Source organism: Octopus sinensis, linkage group LG20 (genome assembly GCF_006345805.1).
Source record: "Octopus sinensis linkage group LG20, ASM634580v1, whole genome shotgun sequence".
Classification (NCBI taxonomy): Eukaryota; Metazoa; Mollusca; class Cephalopoda; order Octopoda; family Octopodidae; genus Octopus; species Octopus sinensis.
In genome coordinates this window covers 12,366,022-12,384,353 of record NC_043016.1, presented here as the reverse complement: position 1 = coordinate 12,384,353, position 18,332 = coordinate 12,366,022, and the positions used below count along the sequence as shown (strand labels likewise).

At 38.4% G+C, this 18,332-nt stretch overlaps 1 protein-coding gene across 1 annotated transcript in view; it reads right to left on the bottom strand.

Moving 5' to 3' along the window:
* The window catches only part of LOC115222679 (chromosome-associated kinesin KIF4A-like), a 55,313-nt gene extending 37,778 nt beyond the window's left edge, over nucleotides 1–17,535 (bottom strand). Inside the window, exons 1-9 of the mRNA XM_036511530.1 lie at nucleotides 17,399–17,535; nucleotides 15,469–15,687; nucleotides 9,425–9,609; nucleotides 8,336–8,419; nucleotides 4,292–4,458; nucleotides 3,262–3,356; nucleotides 2,288–2,407; nucleotides 902–1,124; nucleotides 93–141 (exon numbers count right to left, since the gene is read on the bottom strand). Of these exons, the coding sequence (XP_036367423.1) occupies nucleotides 93–141; nucleotides 902–1,124; nucleotides 2,288–2,407; nucleotides 3,262–3,356; nucleotides 4,292–4,458; nucleotides 8,336–8,419; nucleotides 9,425–9,609; nucleotides 15,469–15,685 (1,140 nt within the window). The 5' untranslated portion in view covers nucleotides 15,686–15,687; nucleotides 17,399–17,535. The remainder of the gene's footprint in view (nucleotides 1–92; nucleotides 142–901; nucleotides 1,125–2,287; nucleotides 2,408–3,261; nucleotides 3,357–4,291; nucleotides 4,459–8,335; nucleotides 8,420–9,424; nucleotides 9,610–15,468; nucleotides 15,688–17,398) is intronic.
* Between the last annotated feature and the right edge of the window lie 797 nt (nucleotides 17,536–18,332).

The window sequence follows — 18,332 nt, the reverse complement described above, 5'->3', positions numbered from 1 at the left end:
AGAGAGTGCACAAGGCTTGCATTAATAACCAAAAACTGCATCTCACTTCATCACTACAATTATATAAAATATATACATTGTAAATTACAAACCGCCTTCAGTTCCAGTTTCTCCACAATTGATTGATAGTCTTCATGATCGCTGAAAAATGTTAAATATAAAAAAAATTTCCAATTATCTTTAGATTGATTTAAAAGTATGGCAGGAAAAGGAAATTATAGTCTCACACATCAAAGGGCTTAACACTGCATTTACTGTTATGTAAGATGTATCAAATGTTTTTTTTTAAAGGGGAAAGTATGTAGTTTTCAACCACATTTCTTATCTTTTATCTTTTACTTGTTTCAGCCATTGAACCGAGTCCATGCTAAGAGATTCTGCCCAGCACCATCCTGTTTTTTGTTTTTTTTGTATGTGTCCTTACTTTTTATCTTTAAAAAAATGACAGGTGCGATTTGAAGTAGATTTGGCTTTCATTTCTAAAATACTTGGGCCAGATATGGCCAGTTTAAATGCTAATGGGTTAAGCTGGTGTTTGAAACAAAATTTAATATGAGATTTTATTTTAGGTTACTTTAACCCTTTAGCATTCAAACCGGCCAGAATATTTAGCCTGTTTTATATTGAAACTGACCAGAACTCGCCTCTCACCTCAGCCCTACAATGTCATTCTAAAACTAAAAAATCACATCACTGAAATCTCTAAACTACAAGATAATGCAGGATTAATTCAAACCATTTTAAATAAACAAACATCACATTCGACAGAATAATCTGAACACCAAAGGGTTAAAACAAGTTTCTTTGATAGAACCTGTTGGGGTGGTCTCAGTTGGGTTGGTACAAAAAGGGTTAATGAAATCATTAAGCATATCATATATATATGTATAAACTGATTTACCTTCCACTGCCGGTGACCCTAATCAGTTCTGCTTTCAGAGTTTCCACACACTGTTTCAGTTCCTGGATCTCGGCTGCTCGTTTGTCTCGGTTAATCAAAGGCTTGTTCTTAATGTGACTTGCACGCTCAGCATATCTCAACGTATTCACTGATTCTTCCAAATTCACATCAGCGGGACTGATACATGCAATCATCAGGGTGTAACTATTTCCTCCAAGAGAATCTAATTCAAGTATTAAATTTTTTAAAGAATGAAAAACACTTTTTTTTTAAATTAATGAAAAACAAAATATTTTATCAAATATAAAAAAAAAAAAGTAAAATTTTGATATAGGAGCAATAGACTCTGCTATAAAGACCCTTAATCATACTAATGAAATCATTGACTAATGAGCATGAATGGAGTGCACTTTTTTTTACTAGACATACTTCTAGAAGACTGCACACAAAACTGCTGTAAAAAGATAAACCTGGTTTAACCCTTTAGCATTTAAACCGGCCATATCCGGCCAAAAGTATTCTGCCTGTTTTATGTTCAAACTGGCCAGATCTGGTCTCTCACACCAACCCTACAATATTGTTTTAAAAATTAACAGCTACCTCATCAAAATCACATAGCTACAACATTAATGAATGATTAGTTCAAAACAATTTGGACAAAGAAGCATTAATTTTGGCAGAATAATGTGAACACTAAAGGGTTAATGTTGGCAGCCATAAATAGGTAAATAACATAGATTGTCAATAAATACAAATTTCATCAGAACCATATTTAGATTCTGAGGTACAGCATCATTAGTACTAAAAGCATCATTAGTACTAAAAGCATCCTACTTAAATCCGAATTTCTGATCATAAAGTATTTTCTCCAGCAAAATATGTTTCAAGTTCATTTGACTTCAACAGTCCAACATTTACAAGCATGAAACAGACGATGCTGTTAGTAATATGATAGTAATTTGTATTTCGATAAATATCCCCCATAATGAATTTAGTAAAGGAATGTGGCCTCCAATAGAAGATTAAATGGACATTGGAAATCTTCCCAATTAAGAAAAGAAATTCAGCTGCACATCACAAGAATCATCAGATTTTAGTAACGAGAAAGCAATAAACATAAAACTGAAGCTTAGAATTAACCTATTAGCATTTAACCTGGCCATATCCAACCCAAATATTCTACCTGTTCTATGTTCAAATTGACCAGATCTGGCCTTGCACACATCCTGCACAATGTCATTCTAAAAATTAACAATCACATCACCAAAATCTCCAAGCTACAAGATTAATGTACGATTAATTCAAAACGATGTGAATAAATAAATAAGCATTACATTTGATGAAGTAATCCTGAAAGCTAAAGGGTTAATAAAATCGTGTTATTACCTTGCAATATTCGAGTCAATTTGGAATCCCTATAAGGTACGTGACCTCGTTTACCACCTTCAAGACTAAGGGCACTGATGACATTTCCAAGAGAGAGAAGGCCTTTATTGATATTGATTCCTACAAAATATTAAAAAGTAAAAGGAAATAGAACCACAAATGAAATTAAAGAGAAATAAAACTTGAGTAAGAAATACACATGATTTTCAACATAAGGAATAAAATACCTAACACTATATTTTACTCACCTTACCTGAGACATTATTAGTCAGCTTTAGGCATGATTGAGTCACACTAACATTGTCACTTTAACCCTTTTTGTTACTATATTTTTGTTGAAATATATTGCCATTGTCCATTCAGCCATCACCCCCCCCCCCACCATTCCTGGGAGGGTTGTGGAGATAGAGTCCTCAGGCACCACCTCCATAGGGTTCTGCCAGAAGCAACTTCCTTCAAAAATTCCCAACCTTGGACCAACTGAAGCTATAGATATTATTCAACCATCTTGTTCTTGATCTACCCCTTGGTCTCCTGCCTGTTGGCTTGGCTCGAAGAATCTGTCTTGCAATACTTTCATGCAACATTCTAATCACACGTCTGTAGCACCGGAGCTGTGACTTCCCAATGCAGAGAGGGAGGAATTCAACATGGAGAGACTCCCTGATATCCAGAGGCTCTTCAGCAAAACCCAATTTCAATCACATTTATTTGCAATTGTACTCTTTCGGTCTTCGCTAACTTCGTCATTATGAAGCTGGTGCCTAGGACCTTAAATTAATATAAAACTTTGATGGAAGATTTCATTTAGATCACTTTCAAACAAAATGCTTGTATTAGAGCCATAAGCGACATGAGGCGAGTAGGTACCAAAATAAAATTCTAGCAAATAAAAACACCTCACAAAATATACCAATATAGAAAACTCTGACCTAAAATGAAAATATGAGAAAGAAACTAAAACATTAGATTACCTTCTTTGAGACGATCTCCTTCTGCCATTGTCTTCTTTATTCTTTCAGAACCAGCTAAGTCCACCAAGTGAAATTTAGCCTTCCGGACATCAACACTTAAATTGATCAAGAAAAATTATATGAATATAAAAATAAATTACATAACTAAAATGTTGAAGAAAATATTACTTAAAACTTAAAATCAGAAGTGTACCCCACTTAACCAAACACACCCCTTCATGTCTCCCTACACATGCATGCAAGCCAGTTTCCTTAAATGCTCATAAATTTCACTTTTGAATGGAACTTGACGAGGTGGATTTTCTGTAGTCAGGTGCTCCTTCTTACACACACATATTGAATTTCTTTACACACAAACATATAGGTCCTTACACAAAAACACATCTAATCCCATTACATTACAATCTCCTTGCCTACACACACACATTCTGTTTACATACACTCACACACTTAGCCTCTTTACATACACAAACACACACACACTTGCACATGGAAATCAATTCAATAAACTTGTAGTGACATCATGTTCCAGTGTGCGCACACACGTTATTCTTCAGTGTGCGTGTGCGGAGCATCCTTCTTCAGTGCACATGTGCGGGGTTGGAACCTTCTGGAAAGGCATAGGGAAGTTCCCTCATGCGCATGTGCTAGAGACTGAAGGGGACTGTTACTAGGACGTTTTCCTTAATAGCGCCGTGACGACCTGCTCTGTTGCTGTTGAATACCTGTTCTGTTGCTGCTGAATTGTTGTAACAAGCTTACAAACGTTAAAATTCAGCCTTGCTATTTCGCACCTAGTGGATACCAAGATACCAACGAACTTCTTTTGTAAATATGAAAATAAAGAGTTATATATATTTTTTAAGGTTGCGTTACTTGTTCCTGACTGGTAGTCTCTGGAATCTAAAGAAAGGAAATTGTGTTGCACCCAAGTTGCACCCCACAGGTGTAAAGAAGCAACCAGTTCCCTTTACAAACTTTAACATCTACATTTGGGAAACACACAAGGGAAAAATCAAATGAAACTCACGTGTCTGTCTTTGAAGTGATAGTGAAAGTAATGGTGAAGATAGCATGCGATCGACTTGACTGAGCATTCATGGCTGTTGAACCAGTTGAACGCACTGTAGATCCCTTTGTCAGACAAGCCATTGTAGATGTGAAATCAGAAACAGACACTTCTGTTAGACCAGGAATCTGAAATATCCAGAAATGTATATTAGCATCATTTTAACGTCTACTTTTCCATACGTGCAGAGTTTAACGAAGCAGATTTTCCATGGCTGGATGCCTTTACTGTTACCAACCCTCACCTGTTCCCAAGCAAGAGGTGACCCTAACCCCACCACCATCATGACCAGACATGTTTTCACAGAAACCTTGGAGGTGAATGACACTGGCAACCATTTGACAACCTATTTCTTTACTACCCACAAGGGGCTAAACACAGAGGGGACAAACAAGGACAGACATAGGTATTAAGTCGATTACATCGACCCCAGTGCGTAACTGGTACTTAATTTATCGACCCCGAAAGGATGAAAGGCAAAGTCGACCTCGGCGGAATTTGAACTCACAACGTAACGGCAGACGAAATACCGCTAAGCATTTCACCTGACGTGCTAACATTTCTGCCAGCTCTCCGCCTTTTGACAACCATTATATGATATTAAAACAAGGAGACACAAACATAACTACACACACACACATACACACTATGGACTTTGTTTAGTTTCCTTCTACTCATAATGGCTTTGATCAGTGAGACAAAACCTGGAGGCATGCGATTGGGAAGCAAATTTCTTACCACGCAGCCACATATAGGCGCAGGAGTGGCTGTGTAGTAAGTAGCTTGCTAACCAACCACATGGTTCCGGGTTCAGTCCCACTGCATGGCACTTTGGGCAAGTGTCTTCTGCTATAGCCCCGGGCCGACCAATGCCTTGTGAGTGGATTTGGTAGATGGAAACTGAAAGAAGCCTGTCGTATATATGTATATATATATATATATGTATGCGTGTGTGTGTCTGTGTTTGTCCCCTTAGCATTGCTTGACAACCGATGCTGGTGTGTTTACGTCCCCGTCACTTAGCGGTTCGGCAAAAGAGACCGATAGAATAAGTACTGGGCTTACAAAGAATAAGTCCCGGGGTCGATTTGCTCGACTAAAGGCGGTGCTCCAGCATGGCCGCAGTCAAATGACTGAAACAAGTAAAAGATAAAAGATAAAGAATATGAATTATATAAACATCCATTCCTTGTTATTTAACCCCATGTGAACTCTGATCAAAGACATCCTAGTCATGACTAACCGATCTCTTTGAGAGCCATGCACTTCCATGTCTTAATAATAACCACCACACCTATTTCAATGTTATGGATTTAACCCTTTCGTTACCATTGTTCTGTGTCAATATACTGTATTTATTTCAATTAATTTCAAAAATAATTATGAATTTAGTAAAGTAACTTTGTCACTATTATGTTAGAGAATTACTATGAAATTTTAAAGGAAAGTTTTGATTTAGATTACTTTTAAACAGTGAATTTGTATAAGGCCAAGGGCAGTCACATGCAGGCTGGAATCAAAAAGGTTAATAGAGTGGAAAGACGAACCTATAAATCCATTTGCATCATCATCATCATCATTTAGCATCCGCTTTCCATGCTAGCATGGGTTGGACGGTTCAACTGGGGTCTGTGAAGCCAGAAGGCTGCACCAGGCTCCAGTCTGATCTGGCAGAGTTTCTACGGCTGGATGCCCTTCCTAACGCCAACCACTCCATGAGTGTAGTGGGTGCTTTTTACGTGCCACCCGCACAGGTGCCAGACAGAGCTGGCAAACGACCACGGACGGATAGTGCTTTTTACGTGCCACCGGCACAGAGGCCAGGCGAGGCTGGCAACGGCCACGAACGGATGGTGCTTTTTACGTGCCACTGGCACGAGGCCAGTCGGGGCGGCGCTAGCAACAGCCACGAATGGATGGTGGTGCACTAAAAATAATTGTAACCTGCTAAAATAGCATTGATTGATTACATTTAACTTCTTCCCTAAATTATGGTCTTGTCTGACATGAAGGATACTTGGCAGCAGTTTCTAGCAAATCAAACCAACATACAGAGATAAGCACCCCACCACCGTTGGCTCAAAGTAAACTTGGTTGTTGTTGTTGTTCTTTAGCTCAATTCTAATTAAACAGACTGGAGAATTTCCACACATGGTCACCTTTTAGGATATCAGGAATTACCTTGTTCAATATAATCCTTTTATGTAAGGTGGTGGAAGATTTGGTTGTTGTTTCAAGCTTTCTCGTTCAACACTGAAACCAGCTGGCATACACTAGTCAACATCAGTTCACATTACTGGTCTGCAATACTGCACATAGACCAAACACGGTTCTCATCAACCGGAAAACCGTTCCTTTTTTTACACTTTCCATTTCATTCCTTCAGAGACAGGGTTTGAAGTATGTGTTGCTTAACACTTCAGCATTTAAACTGACCGTTTCTGGCCCAAATATTCTACCTGCTTTATGTTCCAGCTAGATCAGGCTTCTCACACCTACCATACAATATCATTCTAAAAATATACTCCATTGAAATCTTAAAGCCACATGATAATGCATGATTAATTCTAAACAATGCAAATAAATAAGCATTGCATTTGACAGAAGAATTTGAATGCTAAAGGATTAGAAAGGAATGTAGCAGATTGTGAGATATAGGATTATATATATATATATATATATATATATATATATATTATATATATATATAGGGCCTGAGATATACTGTGACTGTGAAGACCCGACAAATGAAGTGAGTTATGTAGCTCGCAGGACGCCTGCTGTGCTAACCTTGGATTGTAGAGTGACCCTCTGTTCTTGAGGAGACCTAATGAGTCAAATACGTCAACACCAACATCAAAATAAAAATCAAATGAAAATTGAAGTTAAGATACCTGTGCCAGTGACATGTAAAAAGCACCATCTGCCGCCTGACTGTGACGCGTAAAAGCACCAACCAATCGTGGCCATTTGCCAGCCCCCTCTGGCCCGTGCTGGTGGCACGTAAAAAGCACCCACTACACTCACGGAGTGGTTGGCATTAGGAAGGGCATCCAGCTGTAGAAACATTGCCAGATCAGATTAGAGCCTGGTGCAGCCACTGGCTCTCCAGACCTATATATAGATACACATACAATAAAATGAACTCCACTTTGAGAAATTCATTCCCTTTACCTTTCTCTCCAAGATTCCTACCTTAATATTACCGGTATCAGAAGCTATTATTTTCAAATACCTTCCTAAAAGGGGCAAGTATTTTTTGCATCCCAATTATACTTTACCTCATTATATAACTCTAGCAATACCTGACAGGTTTATATTTGAGAAGGAAAAAAAAAAAATGTCAGAAACAAAATTTAACCCTTTAGCATCTTTATCCAGCTATATCCAGTCCAAATATTCTACCCGTTTTATATTACCTGGGGTAGCCTCTCACACATATACAATGTCATTCTAAAAGTAACTATTTACATCATCGAATTCTCAAAACTACAAGATAAAGCATGATTAATCCAAAATAATGTTAATAAATAGCATTACATTGGAGGTGCAATGACCCAGTGGTTAGGGCAGCGGACTCGCAGTCGTGGGATTGCGGTTTCGATTCCCAGACCAGGCGTTGTGAGTGTTTATTGAGCGAAAACATCTAAAGTTCCACGAGGCTCCGGCAGGGGAAGGTGGTGATCCCTGCTGTACTCTTTCACTCTTACTTCCTGTTTCTGTTGTACCTGTATTTCAAGGGGCCGGCCTTGTCACTCTCTGTGTCACGCTGAATATCCCTGAGAACTACATTAAGGGTACACGTGTCTGTGGAGTGCTCAGCCACTTACACTTTAATTTCACGAGCAGGCTGTTCCGTTGATCGGATCAACCGGAACCCTCGTCGTCGTAACCGACGGAGTGCTTCCATAACCCACATTTGACAGAATAATTTGAAAGCTGAAGACTTACAAAAATGTTTCCAAACCTAATAATTAATAAAACTTAAAACGCAGAGAAACTTACCATTATATCACCGCTGTAATCTTCCCTGATGCACAACTGGTCTTTTTGCTCGGAAAGCAGATCATGGATCTCTTCTTTATAGATCTTTAAATATATAATATTTATAATTTGAATAAACATTATAGAGACAATATTTAACACTTCATCTTAAGTATTCTATCCTGGTTTAGAAATAAATTTTAGAAACAAATCTATTATATAAAATCCGTTCTGTCTGTCTGTCTGCGTTTGTGTGTCTTCTAGGATCTCGGGCATCCTCCATCTGATTGCACTCAAAATTGATATGCAGATACCAACGGTATCAGGGCGTGTATAAAAGTCTTGAAAAATTTACAAAAATCAATTCCAGGTGAGAATGCAATCGATAAAGCCGTGGGAATGTGCATTTGTACGTGCAAGTACATCAGCTGTGACGATCGATTCTACGCATACGCGAGAAAAATGCACGTGCAGTTTGCACAAAAAAAACCTTCATGCTTTTCCATCTAGATTTACCTCCAGCTAACCCATTTGCATGCATCGTTTTTGCCCCGCTTTTCTTCCATCAACCTGTACATAACTGCACTTTCCATTTTTTTTTTGTTTTTGTACTGCTTAAAGGCACTTTTCTTTCCTGCCGAGCTTACTGTTTAAACCATGTTTGTGTTCTCCCAGTCAACAGCCTTATCATTACTGGTACTTTAAACTCTTCGGTTGCATATCTGTGTGAATAAAATCGTTTTTCTTTGGAATAGAAAAAAAGTCTATCTTTATTTCTTCTTTTGCTGGTGTCTCAAATTTAGGTTAAATCAGTGTTTCTGAAAGGGGAAGCCTATGGGACGGTTGAGAAAATTTGGTTTAAATGTTTGACAATTCAACACTGTCCGTCGGACAGGGGGGCGTTTTGCTCGTAGGTACATATTTACATTTTCAAAATTAGAAAATTCTCATTAGAATACTGTAATATTTATTTTAAACAAACGAATGAAAGAAAGAGAGAGAGAAAGAGGGAAGGGGAAAGAAAGGGAAGAAAGAGAGAAAGAAAGAGAAAGAAAGGGAAAAAGAGAAAGAAGGGAAGGAAAGAAAGAAAGAAAAAAAAAACCACCTTACCTCTAAATAAGAAACACCTGCAGAGACTTTCATATCTCTTGTTTTGAATTCTGCAAAAATATCGATAAGAACTCTTGGTATTATTCCTCTAGTTTCCTCAGGCGTATCATCTGTGTATGCACCTCCCATTGTATAGGTCTTGCCGCTGCCCGTTTGGCCATAGGCAAGGACAGTTGCATTATATCCTACAAAACAGAAATTTACATTAAGATAATTATATAAAATTTATTTATAACTTAGGCACAGGAGTGGCTCTATGGTAAGTAGCTTGCTAACCAACTACATGGTTCCGGGTTCAGTCCCACTGCGTGGAACCTTGGGCAAGTGTCTTCTACTATAGCCTTGGGCTGACCAAAGCCTTGTGAGTGGATTTGGTAGACAGAAACTGAAAGAAGCCTGTCGTATATATGTATATATATATATAAGTGTATGTGTGTCTGTGTTTGTCCTCCTAGCATTGCTTGACAACTGATGCTGGTGTGTTTACGTCCCCGTCACTTAGCGGTTCGGCAAAAGAGACTGATGTAATAAGTACTGGGCTTACAAAGGATAAGTCCCAGGGTCGATTTGCTCAACTAAAGGCGGTGCTCCAGCATGGCCGCAGTCAAATGACTGAAACAAGTAAAAGAGAAAAGAGGTACAAGGCTGCAATTTGAGAAAGAAGTTAATGTAGTCAAATTAGATGCTATTTTTAGCAGATCGAGTAGTCATATGGATGTGCATTCATTTTAAAGTTATAACAGTCGGTGCAAATGGGTTTTATGGATTCATCTTTAGACAAGGTTACAGTCATGAAATAAGAGTGGTGGTGATTATTAGGAGATGGGGGAGCAGTCAAATGAACTCTCTCTTTTACTCTTTTACTTGTTTCAGTCATTTGACTGCGGCCATGCTGGAGCACCGCCTTTAGTCGAGCAAATCGACCCCAGGACTTATTGTTTGTAAGCCCAGTACTTATTCTATCGGTCTCTTTTTGCCGAACCGCTAAGTGACGGGGACGTAAACACACCAGCATCGGTTGTCAAGCAATGCTAGGGGGACAAACACATATATATATATATATACATATATACGACAGGCTTCTTTCAGTTTCCGTCTACCAAATTCACTCACAAGGCATTGGTCGGCCTGGGGCTATAGCAGTAGACACTTGCCCAAGATGCCACGCAGTGGGACTGAACCCGGAACCATGTGGTTGGTTAGCAAGCTACTTACCACACAGCCACTCCTGCGCCTAACTGGGTCATAAAAATATCATTCATACATCATGTTGGTAATTACTGGTAGTAATTAGTTAGTGAACGAAAGAAAGAATAGCAAATCAATTAGAGGTGGAAGCATTTGACTATTTGTGGAAACTCCACTGACCATCACCAAACAATCACTCAAACCATTCCTGAAAACGGTCATTTAATTTACACACCCACTACAGGATATTCCCTGTTGCTGTCAGGTTCAAAACTTTACGACAACCCCCATCAACATCACAACGATGAAAGATAGAGATACCAAGGTGGAGGTAAAGAGAAGTGTACAGTGAGCAAGAGGCAAGATGAAAATTACTCCAGGAGTCTTCCAGAGTACAAATTATTGTGGGTGGGCATAGCAATGCAGTGGGTGAAAGTATACTGTTGTCAGAAAACAGGTAGATAAGGTAACTGAGGTAGGCAGAATCTTTTATTGATTTTAGTAATCAGACTGCAGCCATGCTGGGACACCACCTTGAAGAAGCTTAGTCAGATGTACCGACATCAGTATCTATTTTGTTTTAGCCTGGTACTTATAGCAGTCTCATTTGCTGAACTGCTACGTTACAGGGATGTAAACACACCAACACAAGTTGGGGACAAACATTCACAAACACACACACATATATAGATAAATAAATAAATAAAATATATATATATATATATAAATACACACACACACACAATGGATTTCTGTCAATTTCCATTTATCAGATCCACTCACAAGGATTTGTTTAGCCCGAAGCTATAGAAGACACTTGCCTAAGGTGCCATGCAGTGAGACTGAACCTAAAACCATGTAGTTAAGAAATAGACCTCTTACCACACAGCCACACCTGCTTCTATGGACAATAAAATGAAAAGCTTAGACCAGTCATGAAGAACACAAGAGCTACACTTGAGCCCTATATACAACATGCAATCAGGACTGGGAGCTGTTCAGAAGGACCCATTTTATGAGGCTCTCAGGCAAATCACCTGAATAACAATTACAGTAACCACATTTCAATGGCTAATGACCTAGTAAATATGTTGGGCAACATCTTGTTGCCTTCTCTGACATGCATGGAGGCTCGCAGAATTCTATGGAGGGAATGAGTAACTACAGGAAACCAGCTGATTGTTTACTAATCATGTGGATACCCAGGCCATACACACTGGGAAATGAGACAGCTAACTGGTTCCCACATGGTCCCAGGTTCAGTCCTACTGTGTGGCACCTTGGGCAAGTGTCTTCTACTATAGCCTCGGGCCGACCAAAGCCTTGCGAGTGGATTTGATAGATGGAAACTGAAAGAAGCCAGTCGTGTGTGTATATATATATATATGTGTGTATATGTTTTATGTTTGTGTCCTTCCAACATCGCTTGACAACCGATGCTGGTGTGTTTAGGTCCCTGTAACTTAGCGGTTCGGCAAAAGAGACCGATAGAATAAGTACTAGGCTTACAAAGAATAAGTCCTAGGGTCGATTTGCTCGACTAAAGGTGGTGCTCCAGCATAGCCACAGTCAAATGACTGAAACAAGTAAAAGAGTAAAAAGAAAATGGTGAGAAGAAAAAAAATAAATAAATGGACAAAACGAAGTATAGACATTCTCTTTATACAAAGTGATAGGAACATCAGTATTACCCTCTCAAAATTTTTGAGGTAACTGAAAACACAGCCTTACTGAATGGTAACTGCAAAGCTGAGATGCTGGGACAGTCGGGCATGCTCCCTAAGCTTCACCTGATACAATGAGATTTGATGCTAAAAATTCTTTGTCAGCAATCCACCTTCCCTGAACGTCTCAAACGTTCACTGGTCAAAAAGATGTAATTTACCAACCATCTACAGTATCTCAGAGTCTAAATCAATAGTTCTCAACCACAGGTCCCAGGGCTACATGCAGCACTTCAAGAGTCAGAGGCTACCATGCCTCTGATGGCCTTCCCTCTTTAAATATAAATTTTTTTTTTTCTGGATCTGACCCAGATATTTCAATTGGCTGACAGCCTCATAGCTGCAGTAATCCACCCACTCAACCAACCACATGGCTCTAGGTTCAGTCCCACAGCATGGGATCTTGGGCAAGTGCCTACTACTATAGCCTCGGGCTAACTAAAGCCTTGTGAGTGGATTTGATAGACACAAACTGAAAGAAGCCTGTTGTGTAAATGTGTGCATATCATCATCATTATCGTTTAACATCCGTTCTCCGTGATGGCCACCAGCAGGTGCCAGGGGAGGCTGGCAGCGGCCACGATCGGTTGGTGCTTTTTATGTGCCACCGGCACAGAAGCCAGTCAAAGCGGAGCTGGCATCGGCTACGTTCGGATGGTGCTTTTTACGTGCCACCGGCACAGGTATCACAACTACAATTTCCATTTGATATTTATTTTGATGCTGATGTACTTGACTCAATAGGTCTCCTCAAGCTCAGCAGGTCACCCTACGATCCAAGGTAAGCACAGCAGGTCGTTCTGCAATCCAAGGTACTTTGGATGGGCTATGTGAAACTGGTACAGGAAACAGCCATGAACTTACATTATTTGTTGGGTCCTCACAGTCACAGCATATCTCCAGAGATCTCGGCCTTTCGTCATTGCTTCTGTGAGGCCCAACGTTCGAAGGTCATGTTTGACCACCTCATCCCTTGTCTTCCTGGGTCTACCTCTACCCCTGATACCTTCAACTGTTTGGGAGTGGCACTTCTTCACACATCTCTCCTCATCCATCTGTAATACATGATCATACCAGCACAAACGTCTCTCTTGCACACCACATTTGATGCTTCTTATGTCCAAAATTTCTCTCAGGGTGCTTACACTCTGTTGTGTGTGCACACTGACATTACACATCCAGCGGATCATGCTAGCTTCATTTCTTTCAAGCCTACGCATGTCCTTTGCAGTCACAGCCCATACTTCACTACCGTGAAGCATGGCAGTTCGCACACATGCATCGTACAATCCAACTTTCACTCTGAGCGAGAGACCCTTTGTCACAAGTAGGGGTGGAAGCTTTCTAAACTTTATATCATCATCATTTAACGTCCGCTTTCCATGCCAGCATGGGTTGGACGATTTGACTGAGATCTGGTGAACCAGAATCCAATCTGATCTGGCAGAGTTTCTACAACTAGATGCCCTTCCTAACGCAACCACTCTGAGAGTGTAGTGGGTGCTTTTACATGCCACCAACACCGGCACAAGGGCCATATATACACGACAGGCTTCTTTCAGTTTCTATCTACCAAATCCATTCACAAGGCTTTGGTCGGCTAGAGGCTATAGTAGAAGACATTTGCCCAAGGTGCCACGCTGTGGGGCTGAACCCAGAACGATGTGGTCGGTAAGTAAGCTACTTACCACACAGCCACTCCTGCGCACATATATATATACGCACATGAATATATTAGATATGCATATATACACACACACACAATGAATACCATATATTAGATGTATTATAATACAGGTGGCCCATAAGCAATTAAAACCTAAAGGCAAGTTAATAGACAAGGGTACAAGTTAGTACCAGCAATTGCTAGAAATAAGAGTGAAAAACAACTCGAAAAGCCACACAGAGTACTAAACTCATGAATTGACGCAAAGAAAGGGAACAAGCTAAAGTACCAAAGAAAATATGAATATTATCCATATATACATATATGTATTCATGTATATATAAAATATATATATATATAAATGCATATATACATATATATGAATGCGCGTATATATAAAAATATATACGGTATTGGTATCCAGAGGACCGAAGGTGGCAAATAAAATTCCACATAACCGTGGCTTTGTCGTCTCAATTTATTTAACACACACACATGTATATGTGTATATATATATATATCTGTGTGTGTGTATGTATATCACACACACACATATATGAAGCTATACAATAGCGTCGTATTTATTACGACTGCTATTTTCCAGTAAATATTTGTGCCTTGTTATGCCATTTATCTACTTTTATATGTGTGTATATATATATATCACGTGACCGACCAGACCATCAGATGTTGCTACACATCGCTGGTCACAATGCGTTCGCATTGTTTTAGCCACCCCGCTGGCTAAGGGAGCAGGCCAACAGAAGAAAGAGTGGTGAAAGAGTACAGCAGGGATCACCATCCCCTGCCGGAGCTTCGTGGAGCTTTTAGGTGTTTTCGCTCAATAAACACTCACAACACCCGGTCTGGGAATCGAAACCGCGATCCTACGACCGCGAGTCCGTTGCCCTAACCACTAGGCCATTGCGCCTCCACACATATATATATATATAGTCATCGTTTAACTTCCGCTTCCCATGCTGGTATGGGTTTATATTATATATATATATATATATATATTAGGCATGCATATATACATATATGTGTGTGTATGTTCACCAAAAATATTGAGATCGAAAATTACTCATATGCATGGCTGTGTGGTGGTTAGAAGTTTGCAGCTTCTTAGGCAAGTGCCTTAACTACAGCCTTGCTTGTGGCTGGTGAATATGGTGAGCAGAAACTGTGGAAGATCCCATTTGAGGAACAGTTCCTGAATTTTTGAGTGGTAGTGTGAATCTCAACCGGTTTAACACCCTCAACTGGACCAAGGATATCTTTAGAGGCCGTCTGCTTTTACATGCATTCGAAGCAGGTCAGAGGTGAACTTCCTCCTATTCTCCCGTTAGTCTCTTGGCGGTACAGAAAATAAAAAGGTCATGGACGATTTTTAATTCTTCCGTCTCACTAAACATTATTAATCCATATTTAAAGTATAAACACACAAAAAAAAAGAAAAGTCTCACCTAAAAATAGATTATTTATTAAAGGCTTCACAGCTTCCTCATATAAAATTATTTGAGATATTTCAGGTGAGAAAACAAAGTTAAAACCGAATATTTTTTTACGTAGACAGATGCACGATCCTTCGGAAGGAAAATCCACACATGTCTGACCACCTTCGTCGGTTTCTTTGTTATTCAATGGTCGGCAACGGACTGCCACTTTAACTGGGATTGCCATTTCTAGAGAGAAAAGTAGAAACACATCTTAATAACATACAAATAATAATAATAATAATAATAATATATGAAATGTGTTATGGAAATGTTTGTGACTATTTTTAAAGTTAACTGTTATTGTCACGGCCCGTTATTTGGAGGATATCGATGGAAATTTCTTAATTTAAATTCAATGTGCTAATGTTTTGATTTACTTATCACATAGTCACGTTAACTTAATATAAACATGTCCCAAGCAATTAAAGTTTAAGAATTCTCGGGAGGAAAAAAAATTATAATAAATCGAAATTTTATACATAAGAAAGATAATCTCCGAAAAAAAAAAGGGTTAAATTAATTCATTTGCCTCTAATTAAAGACAATGGAAAAATATAGCAAAGAAATGTTATTCAATAAAGAAACATATTTGAAAAATAAAATTTCTATTGTCTACATCAAAATCTGAATTCAGTTGAAAAGATGAGGAGCAAAAAATAGGGCAAATTTTCTTACAAATTACAGAAAAATAACAATTTCTGAATATCTTCAATAACACAATGTATCGCATAAAAACGTTTATTAAACACGAAAAGAAAAAGTTTGTTTATGTTCACCCGTTTGTAATGCGACAAGTTTAATTTAAAAAATAGTGTAAAACTTTATGGAAAGTTTAGAAGTATTATTAAATATTTTCTTCCATGAGCCGAGGGTTTTAAAGTTTGCGGGGAGGGGACTAATCAATTACATTGATCTCAATACTTAATTAGTCTGATCCCAATACTTAATTTGTCTATCTCAGCAAAACTGGAACTCAAAACATTAAAGACGAACAAAATGCCGATAGGTATTTTTGTCAGGGCATGAGAGCGATTTTTAACATTATTAACTGTTAGCTCGCACTAAACATTAATTAAATGGAGTGATAAAAAAGATTGAAGATAAAATATATATTACAAGATATTTAAATGCAAACAGTTGGGGGTTGTATTATTATTTAGGGAATCGTATTTTAATCGAGTAAATACAGGGTTTGTTTTTTTTTTTAAAGTTGTACTGGTTTTGGCAATTAACCGAAATTTCGTATTGAAATTGAAACATGTCGCAGTGGTTGTGAGATAATTAATGATAGACAGTTAAAAGAACACACACATACATCGTTAGTGATTTCTGATGTTGGTGGGTAGAATTGTAAGATTATAAATAATGTCGAAAAATCTCGTACATCATAAATGAAAAATGGTTATATATATATATTTAATTAAAAATAAACAATTCTAATAACACGACGACAATAAAAAATAAAGTGTAAATATATAACGTGTGTTTGAGTATATATGTGTGTGTGTGTGTGTATTTATGTGTGTGTGTGTATCTTTATGTATGTGTGTGTGTGTATATTTATGTGTGTGTCTATTTTTCGGAAATGCAAGCGAGTAAAAAAAATGTTACTAGGTGCATATGGTACAGGTTACCTTAGGTAAAAACTAATTTCTCTCCATCACTGAATCGTTTCTATACGGAACGATTTGCAAAATTTCATCAAATCACACCATATGCAGTTTTTTTTTTAAATAAATGTCAAGAGAGGTTTGATCAAATAAAAGTTAAGTCTTGCATCGAACTAATTAAGAAATCCGATGATCATAACTACAATTGATTTTGGTTAATGAAGGAGGAAATTTATGATTGGAAAATACACAAAACAAATAATAAATAGAGTGAATAAGTTACATACCAACTGAAAGAAATTGAGAGCAACAAAAATACGTTTGATGTAAACTAAAAATTATATTTCAAATTGGCGCCGTTCCACTCTTCGCTGATTGGTCGCTTCAAAACGAGGCTCGAAATCAAACTGTTGCGCAAAGTTGGAGGCGGTGACGGCGGCGGCAGCGACGGCGACAGAAGCGGAGTGGAAAACGGTTTTTGATTCATTCAGTCCTTTTTTTTGCTCATCATGTCGGACAAAAAATACATGACAACACTACTTCGTCCGGTGAAACGTTCTGAGTTCAAATTTCGCCGAGTTTTCACTCTGCTTTCCATTCTTTCAAATTCGATTTAAATGAACTAGCCCCTTCCCCACCAAAATTTCAGACCTTTTACTTATATAGCAGAATTATTACGTTTAGCCCCCCCCCCCCTGTGGGCAATAAATGAATAAATAAATAATTATTAAACAATTGCAGCGTGGAAGGTGTTTATAAGCCATTTAAGAAACACACAAAAACCGTTCGATTCACTTCAACATTTAAGTTTAATTTGTCAAAATATTTTCGTCGCTTTAAAACCGCGACCTCTTCACTGACAAAAATCCGTGCTGCATCTCTATATAATTATTATTATTATGCTATAGGTTGTTTTTTTCTCTGTTTTTCTGCCTGTTACCCAGATCTGATGAGAATATCCATAGCTTAAATTAAAATCTGCAATGGATTTGCATCCAGTTCAGGGGGGATGTTGTAATTTCGACACGCCAATGGAAACTTGTAACCGTCCCTAGGATTCATGGCAGTCTCGTTCAAGGGGTCTCTATTTACCTTGATCTGATCACGAATTCTTATATCTTCCAAACCATGATAATTCTATCTCTCTTTTTTTCCCACTGCTATTATTATTCAATGTATCCTCTAACAGAAAGAAAAAGTTTGCAGGGGTTATTTCTAGAG